General features: G+C 40.3%; 1 protein-coding gene and 1 non-coding gene across 2 annotated transcripts; one reads left to right on the forward strand and one right to left on the reverse strand.

Annotated features, from left to right (window-relative positions):
* Positions 1 to 3,279: 3,279 nt before the first annotated feature.
* LOC147634700 (5.8S ribosomal RNA) lies at positions 3,280 to 3,432 on the reverse strand. The gene has a single exon (XR_015266841.1). It is a non-coding gene; the product is annotated as a 5.8S ribosomal RNA (ribosomal RNA).
* A 2,139-nt stretch (positions 3,433 to 5,571) lies between these two features.
* On the forward strand, positions 5,572 to 6,592 carry LOC147634701 (uncharacterized). The gene is made up of 2 exons (XM_086803284.1): positions 5,572 to 5,977; positions 6,167 to 6,592. The coding sequence occupies exons 1-2, from the start codon at positions 5,572 to 5,574 to the stop codon at positions 6,388 to 6,390; spliced, it is 630 nt and encodes a 209-aa protein (XP_086659410.1). The 3' UTR covers positions 6,391 to 6,592.
* The last annotated feature ends 15,427 nt before the right edge of the window (positions 6,593 to 22,019 follow it).

Genomic DNA, 22,019 nt, shown 5'->3' on the forward strand with positions numbered 1-22,019 from the left:
GTATAGATTGGGTGGTGCCCCTTTTCTAAACCTTGGATGCTTGGGAGGTCCTTTCCCTTAACATTCCTTATGAGTTTGGAGGTTGTTCGGGGTGTTGAGGCCATCCCGCTCAATTTTTCCCTTCTCATAAATTGTTGCCCTCACTGAGGAGGGCTCAACGACTCTTCAATTTTACAAGCTTGATTATGGAATTTTCTATTTTAAAGAACTCAAATGATGAGTCTAGATATCTACGTAGTTTTGGCTTCTTCAAATTCCAAGAGAGCGACAAAATGGCTAAACTATTGCCATCTGCAAGAAGGGCGTAATTTGGAAATGCTATCATGGAATTTCTAAAGTTCTATGGGAAGGAGGGTGAAAATGGTCAAGATTTCTTGAATAACTTTGTGCTTTCATGCTTGTTAGTAGGGAAAAATGATCCAATATTCTTGCTAAAGCTATTTCCTCTTGCCCTTAAAAATGAAGCAAGAGAGTGGTACTATGGCATCAACAAGTCAACTAAATAAAATTGGAGTGCTCTATTCCGCCAACTCTTATGCTATGCGGAACGAGACCGATTATGAAGTGAAGTAGTGCTACGGGAAAGTCCTCGGGGCTAATTTCTCTTACATTTAACTAGCTCATAATTAATTTAATCATTGTATGGGCTCCTGTGCGTTCCAATTTGTGTAATTAACCTCTTTGAGTCACACAAATGTCCGGCCGCCCAAGTGTGGGCAATTTACTAAAAAGTCTACATAAGCCAATTGTGAGACATTTTTAGGGTTACACTTCTTATTATTGATTTATGCTATTGAGCTAAGCTCTAGCTTGAGCTCTCAAAACCTCTCTCTAATGTGTAACTATTGAGCTTCCATGGCTCCATTGAATCAAGGATTTTACTTTATCATGTTCTTCATTCTCTCATGCATTGCAAGTAGATTAAGCTAGGGTTTAATTGAATGCTTCTAATTCTTTCTAATTGTATGCTTGCTTGAGGTGTGTGTGTAGTCTCCATTGAAGTTTGCTCTTGCCTATGGCCATGGCAATGAGCCATGCTATGGATTGACTCCTTCATTGAGCTTGTGGGCTTGTGAACCGGGGATCCAACGCTTGCTTGAGCTTATGGGATGTATGCTTGCATTAGGAAGGAGTAGATTCTAGCAATGCTTGTGTAGGAATGAGGATGCATGAATATGTAGAATAGGGGTGTAGGATTGAGCATGTGGGATTGCTAATCTTGCTCTTGTTCTCTTAATTTGTGTAAGTAGCATAAGGGATTGAGATATTGATTGATGCTAGATTGAGGGTAGGATTTGTCATGTGGTTTGAGCTCTTGTATGCAACTCTCCCGAAAGGGATAAGCCTCCATGCACTAATCGGGTTTAGTCCTCGTTAGACATTGTGTTATCCATACACTTTGGGGGGCTACGTGTGTACTATGCTTGGCATTCTATTGCAAGATAGGGAACACCGTTCTCCAATGGCGCCACTGTCGGGGATCGATAACCTATGTTAGTTGAGTGTCATACGAGCTCACCATTGTTAATTAAGCTCCAATTAGTTGCAAAACCGTTGGATAGGATTAGATTTAGGAGAGGCTTGGGTGTGTGATCCCAAGGGCTCAACGAGAATAGGTAATTAGAAGTCAATTTAGCTTTGAAAACAAGAGTTGTTAACACTCTAAAACTCACAAAACCCCCTTTGAATTGGTTGAGTTTACTCCCAAATGGTTGAGCTTGGCTCCCAAATCCACTAATTTGCTTTAATTGTTCACTAATTTCACTAATTTTGTGGATTTTGAATGTTTATGTAGTGCATTTGCCCCTAATTTTACCTCTTTTGTTTTTAATTTTCATGCATACACACACTAATTTTGCTAATTTTCTCATTAATTAACAACTAATTTCACTAACTTCCATGTGCATACACATAGAAATTTGCATAAATAGATGCATAACCCTCATGCTAATCTTGCCATTGGGCACTAATGGGTAATGATTTTTTGTGTGTGTTCAAGATTAGGTGAAGTATTTGGAGATCTGTGCAAGGGCGCAAAGAGGCAAAACATCGATTTTGGGAACACTTTGGTGTGCATACACACATACTTGTTGCAACTCAAATTGCTATTGGAGTAAAATCGGGCATTTCATTGTGAGTGGAGCTCACTTATTTTTATGGTATTTTTTATAGTCCTAATCACGCCGTCATAATGCCAAAATTTGCATAGAATTGATGTGCGCATTGGAATTGTGTTTGTGCATTATGATTAGTGCATTGCAAATGGCTAAATTGCACATGATTTTGAGTGTGTGTACATTCAATTTCTATGTGTGTGCATACTAATTTTTTGTGTGTGTAAACCTACAAAAAACTAGTGTGTGTGTGCATGAAAATTGAGTGTTTGCATGCTTAAACAAAAGTGTGTATGCAACATTAATGTGTGCATTGCTTAATGAATGCAAGAAATTGTTGATTTATGCATTCAATTTGCACTAATTTTTGCTAATTGTTAGCCTAATTAGTATGTAATTTAGGCTAATTAGTTGCTTGTATACACATCCATAAACGCCACGAATATATATATATATATATATATATACATATATATATATATATACATATATATATATACATATATATATATATCTACCACCCACTTAGGGCTGCATTCCCAAACAGCCCGACTCGTCGACGGCGCCTCGTGGAGCGACAGGGTCCGAGCTCGACGGGGCTCTCACCCTCTCTGACGCCCCTTTCCAGGGGACTTGGGCCCGGTCCGTCGCAGAGGACGCCTCTCCAGACTACAATTCGCACGGCGAGGCCGCACGATTTTCAAGCTGGGCTCTTTCCGGTTCGCTCGCCGCTACTAGGGAAATCCTCGTTAGTTTCTTTTCCTCCGCTTAGTGATATGCTTAAACTCAGCGGGTAGCCTTGCCTGATCTGAGGTCCGTGCGTTAGATTCCGATCGGGGAGGGGCGCTCGTCCCGCTCCCCTCTCGTGAGCCCTTTGTCGACACACTGGCACCGTCGCGCGGCGAGCCGACCGCAGAAAGCCGTTCCCGATCGATGCGCACGGCATCGGAAGGGAGCGTTGATCACCCTTGCGGCCGGTCGTCGCACGGTACCGTCGATGCATTTCAGCCGACCGCGCGGCGGCACGATCGCCCCGCCGTCGCCGCCCCGGGGGGGGGGGGGGGGGGCGCGGAGGGGGAGGCGCGCTCGGACGGCCACCTCCGCCGTGCGAGCCCCTCTAACCGCCGCGTGGGAGGAGGAGGGGGGCTTGGCGTGGGGGTCGTGTGGACGCTCAGGCAGACATGCCCTTGGACGAGCCGCGGGCGCAAGTTGCGTTCAAAGACTCGATGATTCGCGGAATTCTGCAATTCACACTAGGTATCGCATTTCGCTGCGTTCTTCATCATTGCAAGAGCCAAGATATCCGTTGCTGAGAGTCGTTGCTACGTATTTCGATCCTCCCGGAGGGAGGCATCTCAGTCCGGCGTCGGTTGTTCTGAGTGCGCCTCACGCACCCCACCCCGGAGGGCGGGGGGCGGAAGGTTTATCGAGCGGCCCCGTGCCGAGAGGCACGGAGGAGGGGGGACGCCCTCACGGCGGAGGTGGGGGGGAGGCGTCCCTCTCCCGGCACCCCACCGCGCGGCCGACGGGGGGCCCCGGCCCGGCACCTCGCCCACATTCTCCCGGCTCAGGCACGGGGGCGAGGCGCGGGCGACCGTGCCTCCGGGCGCGGCCCCTCGCGGTACGTCCACGATTCGCGGTGTTCGTCGGATGTGTGTCAATGATCCTTCCGCAGGTTCACCTACGGAAACCTTGTTACGACTTCTCCTTCCTCTAAATGATAAGGCTTAATGAACTTCTCACAACGTCACCGGGGGCGAACCGCCAGCGTCGTCGCGATCCGAAAACTTCACCGGACCATTCAATCGGTAGGAGCGACGGGCGGTGTGTACAAAGGGCAGGGACATAGTCAACGCGAGCTGATGACTCGCGCTTACTAGGAATTCCTCGTTGAAGATCAATAATTGCAATGATCTATCCCCATCACGATGAAATTTCAAAAGATTACCCGAGCCTATCGGCCCAGGTGGTAAACTCGTTGAATTCATCAGTGTAGCGCGTGGTCAACAAGCCGACAAGTACCCATGCTTGCCAACTTGACCACAAGAAAGTTGGAAGCAATTTTACACTTCCAACTTACTTATGCTCAAGCCGGCAAGTTTTTGACTTGACCATAAGCAAGTTGGAAGCATAAAATAGCTTCCAAATTATTATGGTCAAGTCGGCAAGCATGGGTGCTTACGGCTTGACCATTAGCTAGTTAGAAGCCTAAAACCGCTTCCAACTCCATTATGTTTAAGCTGGCAAGCGACCATTATGGTCAAGTTGGCAAGCATGGGTACTTGCGGCTTGACCATAAGCAAGTTTGAACCCTAAAACTGCTTCCAATACCATTATGTTCAAGCTAGCAAGCAACCATGCTTGCCTGCTTAACCATAAGGTAGTTGGAAGTGACTTTACGATTCCAACTATCTTATTGTCAAACCGACAAGAAACCATGCTTATTGACTTGACTATTAGCTAGCTGAAAGTGGTTTTATGCTTCTAACTCCTTTATGTTCAAGCCAAAAAAAGCACCCATGCTTGCTGGCTTGACCATATGCGAGTTGGTAGTGCAAAATCATTTCCAACTTGCTTATGGTCAAGTCGGCAAGCATGGGTTCTTGCTACCTTCACCATAAGCTTGTTGAAAGCATAAAATTTCTTCCAACTCCCTTATGGTTAAGCGAGCAAGCACCCATGCTTGCTGACTTGACCATAAGAGAGTTGGAAATGGTTTTACACTGCCAACTCACTTATATGGTCAAGATGGCAAGCACCCATGCTTGCAGACGTGACCATAAGCTAGTTGGAAGGGATTTTATGCTACCAACTCACTTATGCTCAAGTCGGAAAATTACCGGCTTGATCATAAGGGATTTGGAAGCATAAAATAGCTTCCAAATTGCTTATGGTGAAGTCCGTAAGTATGAGTGCTTCCTAGCTTGACCATAAGTTAGTTGTTAGAAGCTTAAAACCGCTTTCAACTCCCTTATGGTCAAGCCGTCAAGCACCCATGCTTGCCGACTTGACCATAAGCAATTTGGAAACAATTTTATAATTCCAACTAGTATATGGTCAAGTGACCATATGGGTGCCTGTGGACTTGACCATAAGTGAGTTGGAAGCATAAAACCGCTTCCAACTTACTTAAGGTCAAGTCAGCAAGCATGGGTGCTTCATGACTTTACCATAAAGGAGTTGGGCACGATTTTACGCTTCCAACTTTCTTATGGTCAAGTCGGCAAGCACCCATGCTTGCCGATTTGACCATAAGCAAGTTTGAATTGATTTTATGCTTTCAATTCACGTATGGTCAAGCTGCCAAGCATGGGTACATGGTGGTTTGACCATAAGTAAGTTGGAAGCGTAAAACCACTTCCAACTTGCTTATGGTCAAGTCACAAAGCATGGGTGCTTGGTAATTCCATTTATAAAAGGGGCCATGGGCTTCCAAGTTTGAACGCCAAAGGTTTTGATGCTCCAACCATGGCCTTTGGATGTTGTATTCGCCTATGTGGAGAAAGAGAACCTAGTAAAACAAAGTGACAAGGCAGTAGTTGTACTTGATGCATTGCTATGTGATGCACTCTACAAAGGCACCATCAAGAAGGGGAGTAGCTATCCCACAGAGATCCATAAGAGAGATTTGGGTGCCACCGTTTTGAGCCGCATGCAAGCACACTTTAAAGTCATCAGGGGGAATGAGTCCGCGCTCAGGAAGGGAGCAATTAAGAGTGTGCAGATAATGATGGAACGGCGGCAAGGAAGCAAGAAGGTTACGAGAGTGTCTGGGATGGAGTCGTTTCTTGTGGATGCAGATATCCTGGCCAATGAGCTACAGAAGAAGTTTGCCTGCAGCACGTCAGTTGCTGAGCTGCCTGGTGAGTGGTTCAATGTCTGATCTTTCAAGGGAAATAGCTGAGATGTGTAATTCTCTGCTTAAGACAATTATTTTACTCTTTTATACTGTTGATTGGTTAACATGATGATGCTCAACTTTATACTTATGTTTCAAGTGGTTGATCTTTCTTTTTTGTTGCTGGGTGCGTGGGTGGGGTGGGCATTTACAGGGAAGAAGGGCCAGTATGAAGTACTTGTACAAGGTGGTGTTATAGAGGATCTTGGAAAGCACTTGGTTCAACAGTATGGCATACCAAAGAAGCACTTGGGTCATGTGGACGATACAAGTGCTTGCTCAACAGTGAATATCCATGCAGTCACATGCACAATCTACACATGCATAGGGCTCGAGCAGAGCCACTTAAGACTGCTGGTCGGCCCTGTTTGCAATTAGGTGCACTACTGCATGCTTTACAATAGTTATCAAGTCTGTTACGAATCACGTATTTGGTGCTCGCATAAATCTGTCAAGAGACCCTTTAACCATACTGCCTCACAAGTAGCAATGGCTGCATCCCTGTACTCAGATACATATGTCGTTGGACATTAATGTGGAACTTTTGAGTATGATATGGAGATTTGAGATAGTTCATTTGTTTGCTTGTATTGTAATTGATGTTACATGTGTAGGTGACAGGTGGCAAACAATGTAATGGTCTTTATAATGTGTTTCATGCCTGCCTTCTTATCCATTATTTAAACATGGCAACAAGATTTGAGAATGTTCTATAACTTGTTTGCCCCTCAAGCTTGAATGTCACGTTGTTATGAGATGCTTTGTGATGTTCCACGTAGTAGGTTGGGCAGCTGAACATATAGTGTGTCTCATCTTCTACTTCTCCAGTGGTACATACTCTGCATATCCTTATCTCCTGGGAGATATCCTCAGCTCAGCTAGTCTCTACCCTGAGGTGGTGGGAGGATACCGAGCTGGCCAATCGCTCTTGAATGTGTAAACATGTGACGCGTATCTCTATTTTTCTCAAGGTCTCAAAGAATCTATCCTTTGAGTGTCCCAAGAAGTGTTCTCTGTAGAACTTAACGTTTCTTACCAATGTTTGACAGGGACACCCACATCCGATGTATGTGTAGTTTGAGTAGATCTAACTGTATGATCCGGTTGATCTGCTGTGAGGTTGAGGTAGGGGGGATCCAGGTGGTTCTGAAATGAGGGGAGACGGTTTGTTTGTAGGCTATGTGCATGAAACCATTGAACTTCCTCTGAATGCCATGCATGTGTAATTAATGGTGGTGGTTGTGTCAATGAGCAGGAGGGCGATCTAGCTCTGTGTGACTCTCTCTCTCTCTCTCTCTCTCTCTCTCTCTCTCTCTAACTGCATAGAGGACTCCACCTAGGTGCGGCGGGAGGCAGTCTCTGTCAAGAATGTATACATGCTGAATGTGACGGTTTGAAAGAGGGAATCTGTAACCAATGAAGGCCAAGACAAACTCTGCACGTATAATGTTTTGTAGTACTCATGGTTTACCTTTGAGCATGCATGATGAAATCATTACTTGTAGCTTCTCTATGTTTCTCAACTCATGCTTCCTTGGGCCTATCCATGGAAGGTTGTACTATACATAGCTGTTGGTCCTATTCAAATGTTAAAGAGCCAATATGTAGTACTAGGCTCTTGGAAATGAGTCTGAAAACACAATCTCTCTAGATGGGCTAGAGGCGTGCCCTCTAGCTGGCTACCAGTGACAGTCGTGGTCATGCAAAGCTTGGGAGCCGTAAAAGTGATTCCAAGGTATATGTGCTTTTGCACAATCTCCATTGGGGCCTCTCTATATTAGATAGATAATCATGAGGTGACCACATAAGACTTGTTGATGAAGACCATAACCACAGTTTTGCCAAATTTGACTGTAAGATCACTCTCCTTGCAAAATCTTTCTGATGCATCCCAGTGTTTCTGCAAATCCTCTGTTGAATATGAGATCAAGACAATGTTGTTGGAATATAGCAATATGGGCACTAGCACGTGGGCCAATGGTGAGCACGTGTCTCCAAAATTGTCCACAGATTGCAATCCGATCAATGTATAGACGAAAGAGTGTAGGTAAAATTGGGGTAGGCTACATATATCTCCCAAGAGTACACCAGGTGCACGTACTTTGCCAATTACTGCCTTGTGTAGAGCCATTACATCTCATGTGAGAATTGGAGCTCTTGTTGTAGGTGTTGTATCAAAAGGGATCGGGGAACAGAGTTAAGGCTTTGCAAAAATCCAGAAAGTAGCACTACACATTTCTTTCATGACATGGCCTTGTCTATGATACCTTGTAAAATAAAGATGTAGTCCAGCTTGGAGAATGGTAACATGGATTATTGCAAATGGATTTTGTTTGTTTGTTTTTTTTATTGTAGTGACTCTCTCTTGAACCAAATATCATATGCCCAACCACTCTCTCTATCCCAATCATAAACAATAAAAACATATCATTGTGGTTTTAACCCTTTTCTCCTAGTGCACATGCAATGCCATCATCTCCAAGCTTTCCCAAGGTACCTTTTCCAATCCTTGCCTCCCTCCAAACATGCCACATTGCCCTCCTTAGTATGTCTGCTTGGCCTAGAAGAGCATGCTCCAAGGCTTGAGAAACACAAGAGAAAGAGGAAGTGGCAAGAAAGAAGCAATGGCATAAAGTTGAGAGGGGGTCGTCAAGGCTTTTTAAAAAAAATATTTATATATGACCTTATTGAAATGAAGTGGGGTCCTTTTATGCTTGATCAATCAGCCTTATAGGTTTAAAGAAAAATATGAAATTTTCTTATGCCGTGCAACCAATACACACACACACACACGAAAAAACATAACCATAGGGAATATCTTCCTCTTTAATATCCTAGAATATTTTGTATCATTCATGATCAATTGTTCATTTTAAACACATGTTTCCATGCAATAATTTAAACGCCACCATGCTTACCTACAAACTTACTAACTATTTGATTGTTTCCCATTGATCATTTAAGTTTGAATAAGTAAATTATAGACCTCATTTTTGGTGTACACAGTAATTTTACAAAGTGATCTTTTAAAGAATGTTGTGGTACATATTAAATTACATAGTGATCTTTCATAATTTGATTGATAGTATTAAACACATCTTTCTATGCTTACGTAGTACCTGCACTTACTAAATAATTGGTTGTTTATATTTGAAATTTTAAATTTGGAGCAAATAATAGATCTCAACTTTAGTGATCTTTCAAAGATTATTTAATGTATAGTAAATTACATAGTGATCTTTCAAAGCATGTGAGATTGTGTGTAAATTGTTCTATTTTGTTGGAGGTCACACATTGTAACCGGCGTCAGAAAAAAAAGGGTCCCTTAGTGTTGGATTGCTAAGGCTAGAAAGATCCAAGTTCTTGCTCCATGCTTCTTTGCAAGGATCAACACACTAGTGAGAATATAAGACAAATGGTTTGGTTCTATGGAGATAGTGTTGATCACTCATGGATACTCTCAAAAAGTAGTATTGATGAGGGTGTGCCACCCTCAAGTTGGAATTTTAAGATAAACAATCTCGCTCTATCAAGATAATGTTGATGACACATGGACACCCTCAAGTAGTGAGGGTGTGCCACTCAACGTGCCAAATGCATTGCCAATTGTTGAAGGGACATCACTCAACCTTGTAGAGAGCGATAATAGACTACAACAAGGTGGCTTTGTACTTATGAGGGCACAAAAGGCTAAGGAGCAACACTAGAGACCAAAATACTGAGGTAGATCAAAGACCATCCCAGCATTTTAGCCTAGCCAGTATAGTGGAGGAAAGTTGTGACAAAGGATATGCATACAAGGATGGACTCAACTAGATATGGAATGCAATGTGTCAGAAATACATGTGGTTAAAGAAAATGAGCATGTGGAACTTTATGGTCTCAATTCCTGGAATTTTATGGTCTCAACTCCTGGATCTATAGAGAAAGGAGTAGAATAGAAGGTATGGTATTTTCCCCTCATGCACTTGTGAGGATTTCAAAAGAAGAATGGGTAGAGCAGATGGATTTTTTGAGGCATGTTAGCCTAGATATGGAAAGGCATAAGTTCATGCACTAGGAAGCTCTTACAAAAAAAGAGAGATTTACCAAGACTATCAGCAACGCATTGATGTTGTGCAATCATAAAATGGATTCATAAGATCATTTGCTTATATTAACTTCCATCTTGTTTTTAATTGGGCCTATCTTTTAGCCTTAAATTTTTATTTTCCTTTCATGAGTTTTTGTCTCTTTACTTGAATGTACATAGATCATTTTTTTTAAAGGTTACAAGGATGGATGAGCGCTTGCCACTTTATAATGGGATAGAGATAAAAAAAATTTAAGGCTTACAAGGATATATTAGATGCACCTTTTACGCACGCACACACGCGCATGCGCACGTGCACACACACACACACACACACACACACACACACACACATCCCCCCCATCCCCTCTACTGCTTTAAGTGTCTGTAGCTCTCCTTTGACACTAAAATACTCACAAAAAAAAACATTTTGTTATACTATCTTTGAGTGGGATACTATCTGCTTTAAGGGTCTATAGCTCTCCTTGTGTGAAAATTGGCATTGAGATCCTCTCAAAAAATTACATTTTGTTCTACCATATTTGAGTAGATAGTATACCTATTTGTTGTGGATTTTTTTTGGGGAAATGTCTATAGCTCTCAACGTGTGAAAATTGACACTAAAATACTCTCAAAAAATCATTTATTCTACTATCTTTGAGTAAATACTATTTCTTTGGGAAACTATCTTAAAGGTTAGTGTTGATTTTTTGGCATTAGGGGCTTTAAGGACCAATTTTTACCCCTTTCTCGATGCTTGTAGACTTTATCTCAAAAAATGCTTGCCCCCTAAAGTGGCCAAGTCTACTTTTGTCCATCTTCTTGAACTACCTTCATGCCCATGCTCTCATGCCCAGTACCACCCAATGTGAATCCTTGTCTATTTGACCTTCTTAATAAGAATCTTTGACATATCAAAAAGATGCTTGTTTATAAGCATATTTGACATATAAAAAATATGCTTGTTTGTAAGCATATTTGACATATCAAAAAGACACGTGAGCCCACCATCAAAATAATTCATGTGACCTACCTATTGACCTAGCTAAGAAGGAAATCTTTTGTGATGATGCCAATTTGAAAAGTTTGCTTCAAAAAAAGAAGAAGAAGACCAAGAAAGAGATGTTGCTAAAGATCCAAATCTCAAAATGTCTACATTAGTAGCACCCAAAACCACTAAGTTGACACATCCCATTAGCCCCTCCATCATCTTCTCCAGCCTTTACCCCTCCCTAAAAGACTCCACCTAGAATCATCCCACCAATATCCCTCATTTTTCTTCTCTTGATATCCCTCCTCCCTCCTCTTGTTTACCTTTCTTTTGATCTTCTTTCCTCTTCTTCTTCTTTTCCCCCCAGACATACTAAACCCATTGGTCCTTAGGATATACTATTAAAATCCAAATTCTTCAAACTAATCTAAGAGGTGAGTGAGCTCATCAATGACTCACTTATACTAGAAGATCTACTACTCCTTGAGGACTACTACATCCACAAAGAGGAGCCAAACACACCATCAACTAAACACACTTCTATTCCACAAGGGGAAACTCTTAAGTTAGTTCACAATGCTAAATATTTTGTTGTTCAGTGAAGGTTTTGTTCCATTTAGTGCCCATAGTGCAATAGATGATGTTTAAGTGATCGAGGAGACCCAACTTGCAAAATGTTTTCTTTTTATTAATTTTAAAAGTTTTAATGGTTTAAATATCATTTAAATCCTCCCTTCTAAACTTCTCCTTTTGATTTTAATAACGTCAACCTTATGGCTTTAACACTTGTCTGGTAAAGAAAATGCCACTTTTGTGGCTTTAACACTTATCTCTAAAAGCCACTTTTGTGGCTTTAAGAGACTTTTGTAAAAAACTCATTTCTCTTAACAAATATTGTTTTAAAGATATTTATACTAGGAAAATACTCTCAACAAAAAGATATTGGCCTTTTTTTTAATAAAGCACCAAAAAATGATTTGATGGCTCTTTTGCAAGAGAGTTTAAAGTACCAAAAAATGATTTGATGGCTCTTTTGCAAGAGAGTTTAAACTCTCTTTTGCAAGAGAGTTTAAAGTATTAAATTTTAAACGTTACTTTGAAAATACCTTAAATATTTTTTAAGAACACTCAAAATGCAATATAAAAATTATCCTATATGTATTAAGGACATTTGTGTTTACCTTTTATCAATTGAAGAGACACTTTTTTTAACAATTCTCCTTGAAGATAAGGCTTTTTATACTCTTTCTACATGGTTAACATGCTTTCTTTACGTGCAGTTGCCATTTTGAAATCACCTTTTGTAGGGAGTCGGGACACATGATGTAAGATTATTATGGGATCTAATTGAGCTTACAATATATATGTGTAAATAACATGTGCAAATTACCTTTTTTGCATACATAGCTAGATTTTAGATTCACTAGCTTTTTGGGCTATTAGACAATCCATGGGTCGAGTGGACATTGTAAATAAAGGCTTTGTATAAGGAATTTCTACAAATGAGCAATTCCATTTTCACAATTGAGTCTTGCTTGAGCTCTTGTGTTGATAGCTTGCTTGCTTGCTTTCTCTCTAGGGTTTGCATGCTCTCTCTCTCTCTCTCTCTCTCTCTCTCTCTCTCTAGTCATGTATCTCTCATTTGTTTGCTTCTCCTCCACCTCCCCCATCTTGCAAGCACCCATGGCATTGAGCTTGAGGTGAGCTCTTCCATAGGTTCTTCCCTCCTTGATCTCTATGCACTTTTACAAGGCACCATTAGAGTGACACCCTTAGTGTTGAAGGCGAGTTTCCTAGCTTTCCTAAAGAGGGGGATGTCAGCCCCGTATCCACCCTTGCATTCTTTCCTTACTCCCATCTTGCAAGGGAACTAGATTATTCCCATTTTGGTAAACATCTTTTGCATCATTAGGGAAGATGCCCAAGCTAAGGTTCTCCTTGCATTCACTTTTCTTAGTAGACTCTTCTGTTTGCTTAGTTGGAGTACAAAGTTGCTTAGTTAGAGTGCAAATTTACAAAGATCTTAATTCAGTCATTACTCTTTGCATAATCATGTTAATAATACATTACATAGGTCATTCTAAAGCTTAGGATTTGACTTTCATCTTTGTTTTTTTAATTGTCATCGTAGATTAGGCATTTAGGATTAATTAGAGAATTAAGGGGCAACATGCTAATTTTTACAAAAATCTTATGGTCATAATCCTATATGACGTAATCTCAGACAAAACTCATGTGTGATTCTTGGTTGCTCTCTCCAAGATTCCTCAACTGCTTGTGTGAATGGCATGGGTGTGAATGATTTCAAAGTGCATGAAAAGGGAATGTCTAGCCTTTAATCAGAATAATGGGCCATTAAGGAACTGCCAGTTCAAGTATAAATTGAAAATCACTTGCTAATAGTGATCATGAGAAATGAATCAGATGCCCATTTTCAGGTATTTTGGCCATAAAATACAACCACTCATTTTACTTATTTTGAGTGAGTCAAAAAAGGAAAAAAAAGAAAAAATAAAGGCAAATTTTTAGGAGAGGGGACATTTTTTCTAAACCCCTGATTTTGAAGGGTAACCCACCAGCCCATGAAAAATTATAGTTTGCGTAATCTGATGGGGTTTTTATTAAACAAAAACACGTGGGATTTATTTGAGAATCGTGCAGTAAATCAATGATCTCTCGTTAATCCACGGTTAAAAACATGCATTGAAGTTCTTAACTCATGTAATAATTGGAAAATCAAGCCCTATTCTCCTTATTCACGCATTTTTCTGAATCCATTATATTCACCATTTTTCTCGCTAAATATATTGCGTAATTCATATGAAGTCACACAGAATTCCTGCTGAATCTTTGCAAGGACCCAGCTCTTAAATTATGGGTAGTTCTTGGCACGACTTACTCTTTTTGAATCATCATGTGCTGACTTTATGGGAATTATGTGTAATTTATATTGAATCAATGTGTTTTCCTATAAGAATTTGATTTTTTAAATGCTTAAATTCATGCCACTCCACTTGCATTGGAAATACTTAGATTAGTAATGGAAATAGGGAGAGGGGTAGCTTGAAGTATCACCACCTTGCAACTCCACTTGCATTGGAACTTGTTGAAATATCTTAGCCAGTCCATATCTCCAAGATAATGACTACATATGATGAATCTGCTAAATCTAATTCATTTGGACATGTAGAAGACCAAGTCAATGTGAGTGCCTTTGTCCTCTTGCTTGATGGTAAGGCAAGTTAATGGTTTTAATCATTAAAACTAGAAGACAAGGTGGATTTCAATGCCTTAAAGAAGGCATCTGCTCACAAGGAACCCATTGAATTCTAATGGACCACCTTTACAATGTCCAACATCTCGAGGGAGAGTCAATTAGGAAAAGTTTAGGACTTGAGTCAAGGATTGAGCTAAGATAAAAAGGATTGGTTTGGACTTGAGATAAAGAGGGAAATAATAGGCCTTGGATGAGCTAAGTGAATAATACTTGAGTCCAAATGACATAAGTTCAAGTGCCAAGTCATAAATTGGGACTAAGAGACAAAGGATTGTTTTAGGACTACTATATAAGAGCTATTATTAGGAATAAAAACCACAGGACTAACAAAATAAATGGATTGATCTAACATACAACTCTTCTTGTCACCATATTAAGAAGAATGGTTTATGCATTTACAACATTATGTAGGTAGAGAATTGCCATTGTTAATGAAGTGGATATAATAAAATTCCATGTTTATGACCATAAAAAGGTTATATAGACCAAAAAAGAGTAGAGGTAAGGCTATCATGTTTCAAACCATTTCTAAAGGTGTGGAATATATGGAAGGATTGATGCTTGATAGAGAGAACGTTGTTTCACTTATGATAGCCCATATGGGGAATGTTTAAGTCCATCAAATAATTACGTCTTTCCAAGTCCATTTAAAGGAAATAATGATGATGATATCTTGATAATTGATCCTGTTGTAATACCTATGCTATCTAGACAATGCTAGAGATTGGTATGACAAGTATGGTCAAGAATGTAAAGATAGGGAAAAGAAAGAGTGAAAGATTACACTCATGATGGAGTACCACATGCACTCAAGGGAGTACCACCATAGCCATAGAAGCATGGAGCTCCAAGAAGTATGATTTCATTAGTAAAAGTATGTTATGCCCCTAGTTACAATATTCACTTATATACTTGCCCACCTTTTCACACTCATTAATGTTGGGCCTCCATACTTGCCCGGCCATATCTATGCCCGTGGGCTATCTTTGAGTCTAATTCCAAGCCCCTTTCATTACAAACCATCCCCACCCAAAGGTTTCGTCCTCGAAACCATGTATGGAGAAATGTATGGGCTGTTGGGAATCTTCTTGACTTTCCTCATGAATGCATAAGTACATTTGTTGCAACTCCAAAAGTGCCTCACACAAAAGAACTCCACATAGAGCTGTCCACTTATTTGATGTACATATGGACTGCTCTCTATGATATCCATAAGCCCACGGAGTCTTGTTGAGCGTTGATTGATGAGTGGTGAAATACACCAATGGCCATGGCTGTCCATACAGTAAATTTGCGGCAACAATGACACCTTTCATGACATCATTCTATTCCATGCATATACCTGTCCAAAGACACCATACCCATCCGCTGTAAATGGCAATGCATAGTATCCGTCTGCTTCAAGTGGCAATGCATGCTGTCCACCTGGATCATATGGAAATGAATCCACATCAAGCATCTTTCCATGTATACTGGGATCAAATGGGTATGAAACATCATGGTTGGAAGTGTCATCTCACCAACCAATTATCTGCCACCATCAAAGTCCACCCATGAATCACTTCCTTAAACCAAAGCATCATCATCATCATTACCCAAAGCATTTTCCTCATAATTGTCGTCTCATAAGGATCACAATCAACCACATTATTACCTTCATCCACACTTATCATTTTGTGAATCCACATCATATGCCACATCTTCATGGGTCGGCAACCACAAATTCCTCATGCAATGCAACACCATAAAGATCTTCGTAAGAGTTGTCTCCCTCATCAAGAAGAGTCTCATTGCATTCATCTTTATCCATACAATTATCCCCAAGAAGAGAACCATGCATTTGCTCTTCATCTTTCCCATCAACACTTGCATCTTCATGGCTGTCCATCGGTTCGTTTTCAACCATCCATACATGTATTGAAGCCACTTGACATAAATCATTAACATCGCCTTCATCACTTGAAGTGTCCCCATAGCAATGGCTTCCAATAAGAGATGTGGACTGAAGTGAACTCCTAGTAGAAAGCCCATGTATAGACGGGGTAGGCTTGTAAAGAGCTCCACCAACAACATGATCTCATTAAGAGCAATGTCATTGTCAATATCCATGATGCATTGGACCACTTGCATGAACTCCTGGCCTAATTTTTGCACAAATCCACCTATGATCTCCTTCTCCTCAATGTTAGGCACAAAGAAAGAAAGATACCAATATTCCTTAGCATACTTAGGCAATGAATCCACATGTAATAATGGCATGCATTTTTCCCTAAAGCTCCATTTCTCTTGAGTAGCCACAAAGTTTTGTACCACTTCATAGGCTAAATTTGCCTAATCCCATTTGTACTCATGCATTACTTGCAGCCACCATTGTCTAGCTTTGCCTCCAAATTTGCACTTGCTTCACTTTGTCCCCCTAATTGCATGGAAATGCACTGCAAAAGTAGGCATCCCAATTGCGAATCCAGTCCTTGAGTTGTTTATATAAGTGACTCCTTCCCCATCAAAAGAGAGCAAAGCTTCTACAAATGATTCACCATCATGCTTGAACCATAAGCTTCCAATAGGAGTAGAAATCATACGATCCACAAATTCATCCTTTGTCAAGGAATTTGGTAACTTGGAGTATATGACATCATATAGCCGTGCATATCTATCTTTGTCATCTTCATTAAAAATTATGGCTATTTCCTTTTGTTTTGACTCCATCAAATCTTGCCTATGATTTTCTTCCTTTCCATAGGGCTTTGATAATGGTGATTCAACATGAGAAACATCTTTTGGGTTCTCTTGAAGTGTTGTCTTCGTACTTTGAGTGTTCCCATTGGAAGTTCTCACCTCAATTTCAACATTTCCATGCTGACTAAGCCCACAAGATGATGGATTTGAAAATGACCTTTGTGGTTGTGACTAGCCTCTTGTCCTATCAAGGGAAGTGTCAATCTTTTCCACACACCTTTGCACTTCATTTATCCCATCACCAAACTTCTTGTTGAAGCCCTCATTCATAGCATTGAACATTTGCTCCATGAGAACATTGCTTGCCGTATATGCTCATTGCTGTTTTGCCTTAAAAGCTCACTATTTTGGAAGCAAATATCCCTTTGTGCATCCTTCATAGCTTCGCTGATAGTAACCTTTAGCATATCCAAAGTAATGTGCTCCAAAAGAAACTTGTGCACTTCCACTTGTGTGCCCTGATATGCCATCATTCACCATATGATCACTCATGTCAGGCTTGCCATGTTCATCTCAATATGAGAGGAACACTTCTATCACCCTGGATCACCATTTGGAACACCCCTATACCTCTCTGTTTTGACTTTTAGTTGAAAGTCAACTATGAGAATTGACCATCCATACGGTCATGGAATTGGGAACTTTTTGGCTCATTGGGAAGCTCTTTAGTAGTGTTGTTAAGCTATGTAAACACCTTCAATTCAGTCCGTCCTATTTTTGATTGAATTAGGGTTTTCAACGTGACAGAACTGTCCACTTTGTACCCTGAGATGGTGTCCGAATCAACCACTTGATGGCTAGTTCGGACCACCTTAAGACACCCGTTTAAGACTTCCAAAGACCCTTGAGAGATCTTGAGTGAGTTGGGGTTGAATTGCACTTCTTTACCCACTGTAGAGTGCAGACAAATCACAAAAATTTTACCATAGTTTCCCCACAATTTGGCCCAAATCTCAATCAAAATGTAAAAGCAATTTCCCAATATCCACCCATGATCTAATACCCCAAATGATCATCATCAAAAGCATATTCTTGCTCATGTAACCCTTATGTTTCAACCACTAGCAAACATCCATGGTATATCCAATCAAGTGACCATTGGCTTCCATAGCCCTCGACATGCTTGCAATATAATCGAAGAAGAGGTTTATGCTTCAACCACTAGCAAACATCCATGGTATATCCAATCAAGTGACCATTGGCTTCCATAGCCCCCGACATGCTTGCAATATAGTCGATTGTGCGTCGAAGAAGAGGTTTATGCTTGCCGATCTCTTGGCCAAGCCTTCCCGCTCTCGAACCTAGTCCGATTCTAGGCACAAGTTGGGGCCAAGCATTAGGGGGCATTTGAACATAAAAAGGGCCCTGTAAGGATCCCTAATTTTAAAGAATTAAGACTAATTTTATTGAGGCTTAAGGAGACAAACCTCATAAATAATGACGCCTACTTTGGCCCTAAAAGTAGGGAATCTCTCTAGTTTTCCCTCTTTAGGATTTTCACTCTAGGATTCTCTTTCTAGCCACTAAAACTCTCGAAATATCATCAATCTCGTCCATATAGGGTCTCCAAAAATATTTTTTATTAAATTCAAAATAATTTTCAATCACATTTAATGCGCTTTCATTGCATTTTTGAAGTTCCCTCTAAATTTCATATCAATAGTCATTAAAGACAATACTTTCATTGCGTTTTTGAAGTTCCCACAAATTCTAAATCAAGTCATTAAAAGACAAGGAAAACTTACGTTTTTTAATTTAAATTTAAATTTTCAAATAGGCTAGCAATTTAAAATTTATATTTTATAGCAAACCCACCTAAAACCGTTTTCTTCATTGATTACTATCACATCTCCTCTCTGTCCGACTCAACAACTAAAAGATTCTCTCTCTCTCTCTCTCTCTCTCTCTCTCTCAGTCTTTCCCTCCCAAGCCCTTCTCTCTTTGCAGTAGGTCTCTCTTTCAAGCTTCTCTTTGGGATCCAAGCTATCTACCATCTTCCATTGTGTCTACTATGGCACTCACAGAAATAACAAACACCTCAAATTCATCACGAGTGAGGAAGGTAGACTTACATATTCGCATCTTGAATGAATATGCACCTATAAAAAAAGAATGTCTAAACGCACGGGAGAAGCAAGAAAGAAGACAGCAGGGTCATTGTAATGTGGATCTTTGGGTTGATGGGTATTTATATCCTAATGATCCTTCTTCAAATTTCTCTCCACCTTTCATAGACCTATCCTCATTTATTCATTTTGTTGGATAGGGTGAGAATGGGCTCCTTGGATATTGCAAACGCTTAAGTATATGTGATGCATGGAAGGTTCAATTTCTAAAATCACAAATTCATAGCTTGCAAGTCATTTTGAGTAGTGTGCAACAAGCTCTCGAAATTATACAGAATAATATTTTATAGCTACAGAGAGAGGGCAAAGAGAAAGAGGACCACATCCTCCAGTTACAGGATACAATCTCGCATATGAAGAGCACACCCATGGGAGCCAGAGAGCGAAAGAGGACAATAAACAACATTCAGACACTTGCAATTGGTGGTGGTGCTCTCAAGCGAAGAATTCATGCAGCAAGGTTTGTTTGATTTTTGGTTATGTTATACTTATTAGAGTGTATCTATTGTTTGTTTTTTTTCATTAATTATTAATTCATTATATAATATTGCTGCTATAAGTAATCTTTGTTAGTTCATTATACAGGACCTTTCTTAAAGATGCGTGTGGTGATAATGGTCCTCAAGATATTGGGAGATATGTTACGTAGCTGCGTGAGAAAACATGACATTCTTTCCATAGTTCGAGATCCATGCTACAAGAAGGTATGACAAATATTTGCAAATGAGATAATGAAAGATATAACTAACATTTTAGGCATTGAGGAAGTTCAAAATGCATGCGACGATAAAGTGGGCATAAGCACAAAAGGATACCAGGCTCTCCATCAATTACTGCAAGATACACTTCGCAAACAAAGCATCACACGAAATATTTTTCCTACCCCGAGAAGATTAAGATTAGCAAAGAGGACATGCAATGAAGATGTGTAACGTAAGATGTTATCATCTTTTCTCAGTGAAGACACATTTGAGGGGAATACTAAGATCAACCAAACTCCTGATAGGGAGAGGATTTGCAAGCTAGACATTCCCTCATATAGTGTCTAATCTGAGAAAGAGATATGGTGGCTTGGGGCATTTGAAGTACCAAAAGAGACACATGAAGTTCTCGCTTGGATGTTTGATAGGATACCCTGGATTACCATTGTCATCAAAGCACAGATTCAAGGAGAAAAACTTGAGGTAGAGGGCAAGGGCACTTATACAATAGATTGGCATTTGGGGGGTGACCTGAAGATAATAAAATGCTTGCTTGGGTGTCCAAAAGGTGCCAACACCCCAAATCCTTGTCCATGGTGCATGAGAATGGTGAGGGAAAACAAACAAAAGTCGGGAAAGAAGAGGATGCTTGAGAATCAAGATATTGAGCAGCACGACCCCATGGACGATGTTGGCAACTGGGTTGGAGGTGTCTTGTCTGCCAACATGCTAGCTGTGCCAAATAGGCATTTGAGAGACCCAGAATGGAATCCTATAATTCCATTTGAGACCTGAAGAATGTCCACTTCTGTACACTGCATGCATTTATACATGTGTTTGACCGTTTGCTCAAGTGTCACATAGATTATGCATTTACCATGCAAGGCAAAGAACGACAAGAAGAAGCTCTTCATAAAGTAGAGCAACTAGTCAACTCAATTGGGTGCCATGGTGGCAATGTGCATATTACTATTAACAAAAAGCCCTCTGGCATGAATCATGAGGTTGCACAACAAAAGTGTCCATGAGTGGAAATAAAGCAAGATGTTTTTTGGAGAAGCCAGAAAATGCCAAGGACTCAACCAAGCCTTGGAACTTGTGGAAGGATTTATGCAAATGTACAACATTTGACTGCACCAATTCAAGCCTTGTAATTCTACGTGAGAAGGTTTGGTCAAACTTCAATAAGATGGTGAAACTTTTGACCAAAAGCAGGACAACCACAAAGGAGCAACAAAAATTTAAAGACGAGCTTTCTAATTTTATGAAGTCCATGGTTGATACATGGGGTGAAACCAACATTACGCACTACATGGTAAACACATTTGCTCCTTCTTACTGGATATTAAGAAACGAGTATGAATAACTACTGACTCTCTTAATTTTTTTGCAACACATTCTTTGTGCTCATGGTGCATACTTCATGAATGAGTATGGTTCTCTGGACATGTGGAGCACACAAGGAATGGATAAATCTCACTATCAAGCTAGAGGAGTATATTTTAAAAACACCTGGCATGGAGGAGGGAAGACTCGTACAAATTACCTCCAGGAGATGTTTAACTGGTTTTACAGATACACTTTTGGGCGAAAATTATCCATGGAAAGGGCACGTATGAGTAATCTAGCAAGGGCAGCACGAAATAATGCCAAACAGAGAAGATCACTAAAGTGGAAAGCTGGCATAGAACTAGCACGTCATGCAGCATGGAGATCTTCACACAAAGACGCATAGGAAGAATTTGGAAGTAGAAACAGCACTTTGAAATTGAAAGTATTTGGAATAAAGTTGTAAACATTTTTGACTTAGGAAGTAAACATTTAGAAGAAAGTTGTAAAGCTTTTTGACTTGAAAATAAAAAATAATTGTACCATTCCATTATATTGAAGATTTACAGATGAAAATATTTACAACGAAAAGAGCTAATTGCTCTTGAGTCTCTTCTCTTCTTGCTCCCCCTCTTTGGTAGGCATTTTCCCTCTATAACGCAAAAACCTCTTACGCGACTATAGCCCTTGAGTGACTTTACATCCTTCACTCTTGCACCTAGGATATAGCTTGAATAAAATAGAAAATAACCTGCTCGAGAAGGCCAAAAAC

Source organism: Cibotium barometz, chromosome 10 (genome assembly GCF_041138505.1).
Source record: "Cibotium barometz isolate CiBa-2024 chromosome 10, ASM4113850v1, whole genome shotgun sequence".
In the NCBI taxonomy this organism is placed as follows: domain Eukaryota; kingdom Viridiplantae; phylum Streptophyta; class Polypodiopsida; order Cyatheales; family Cibotiaceae; genus Cibotium; species Cibotium barometz.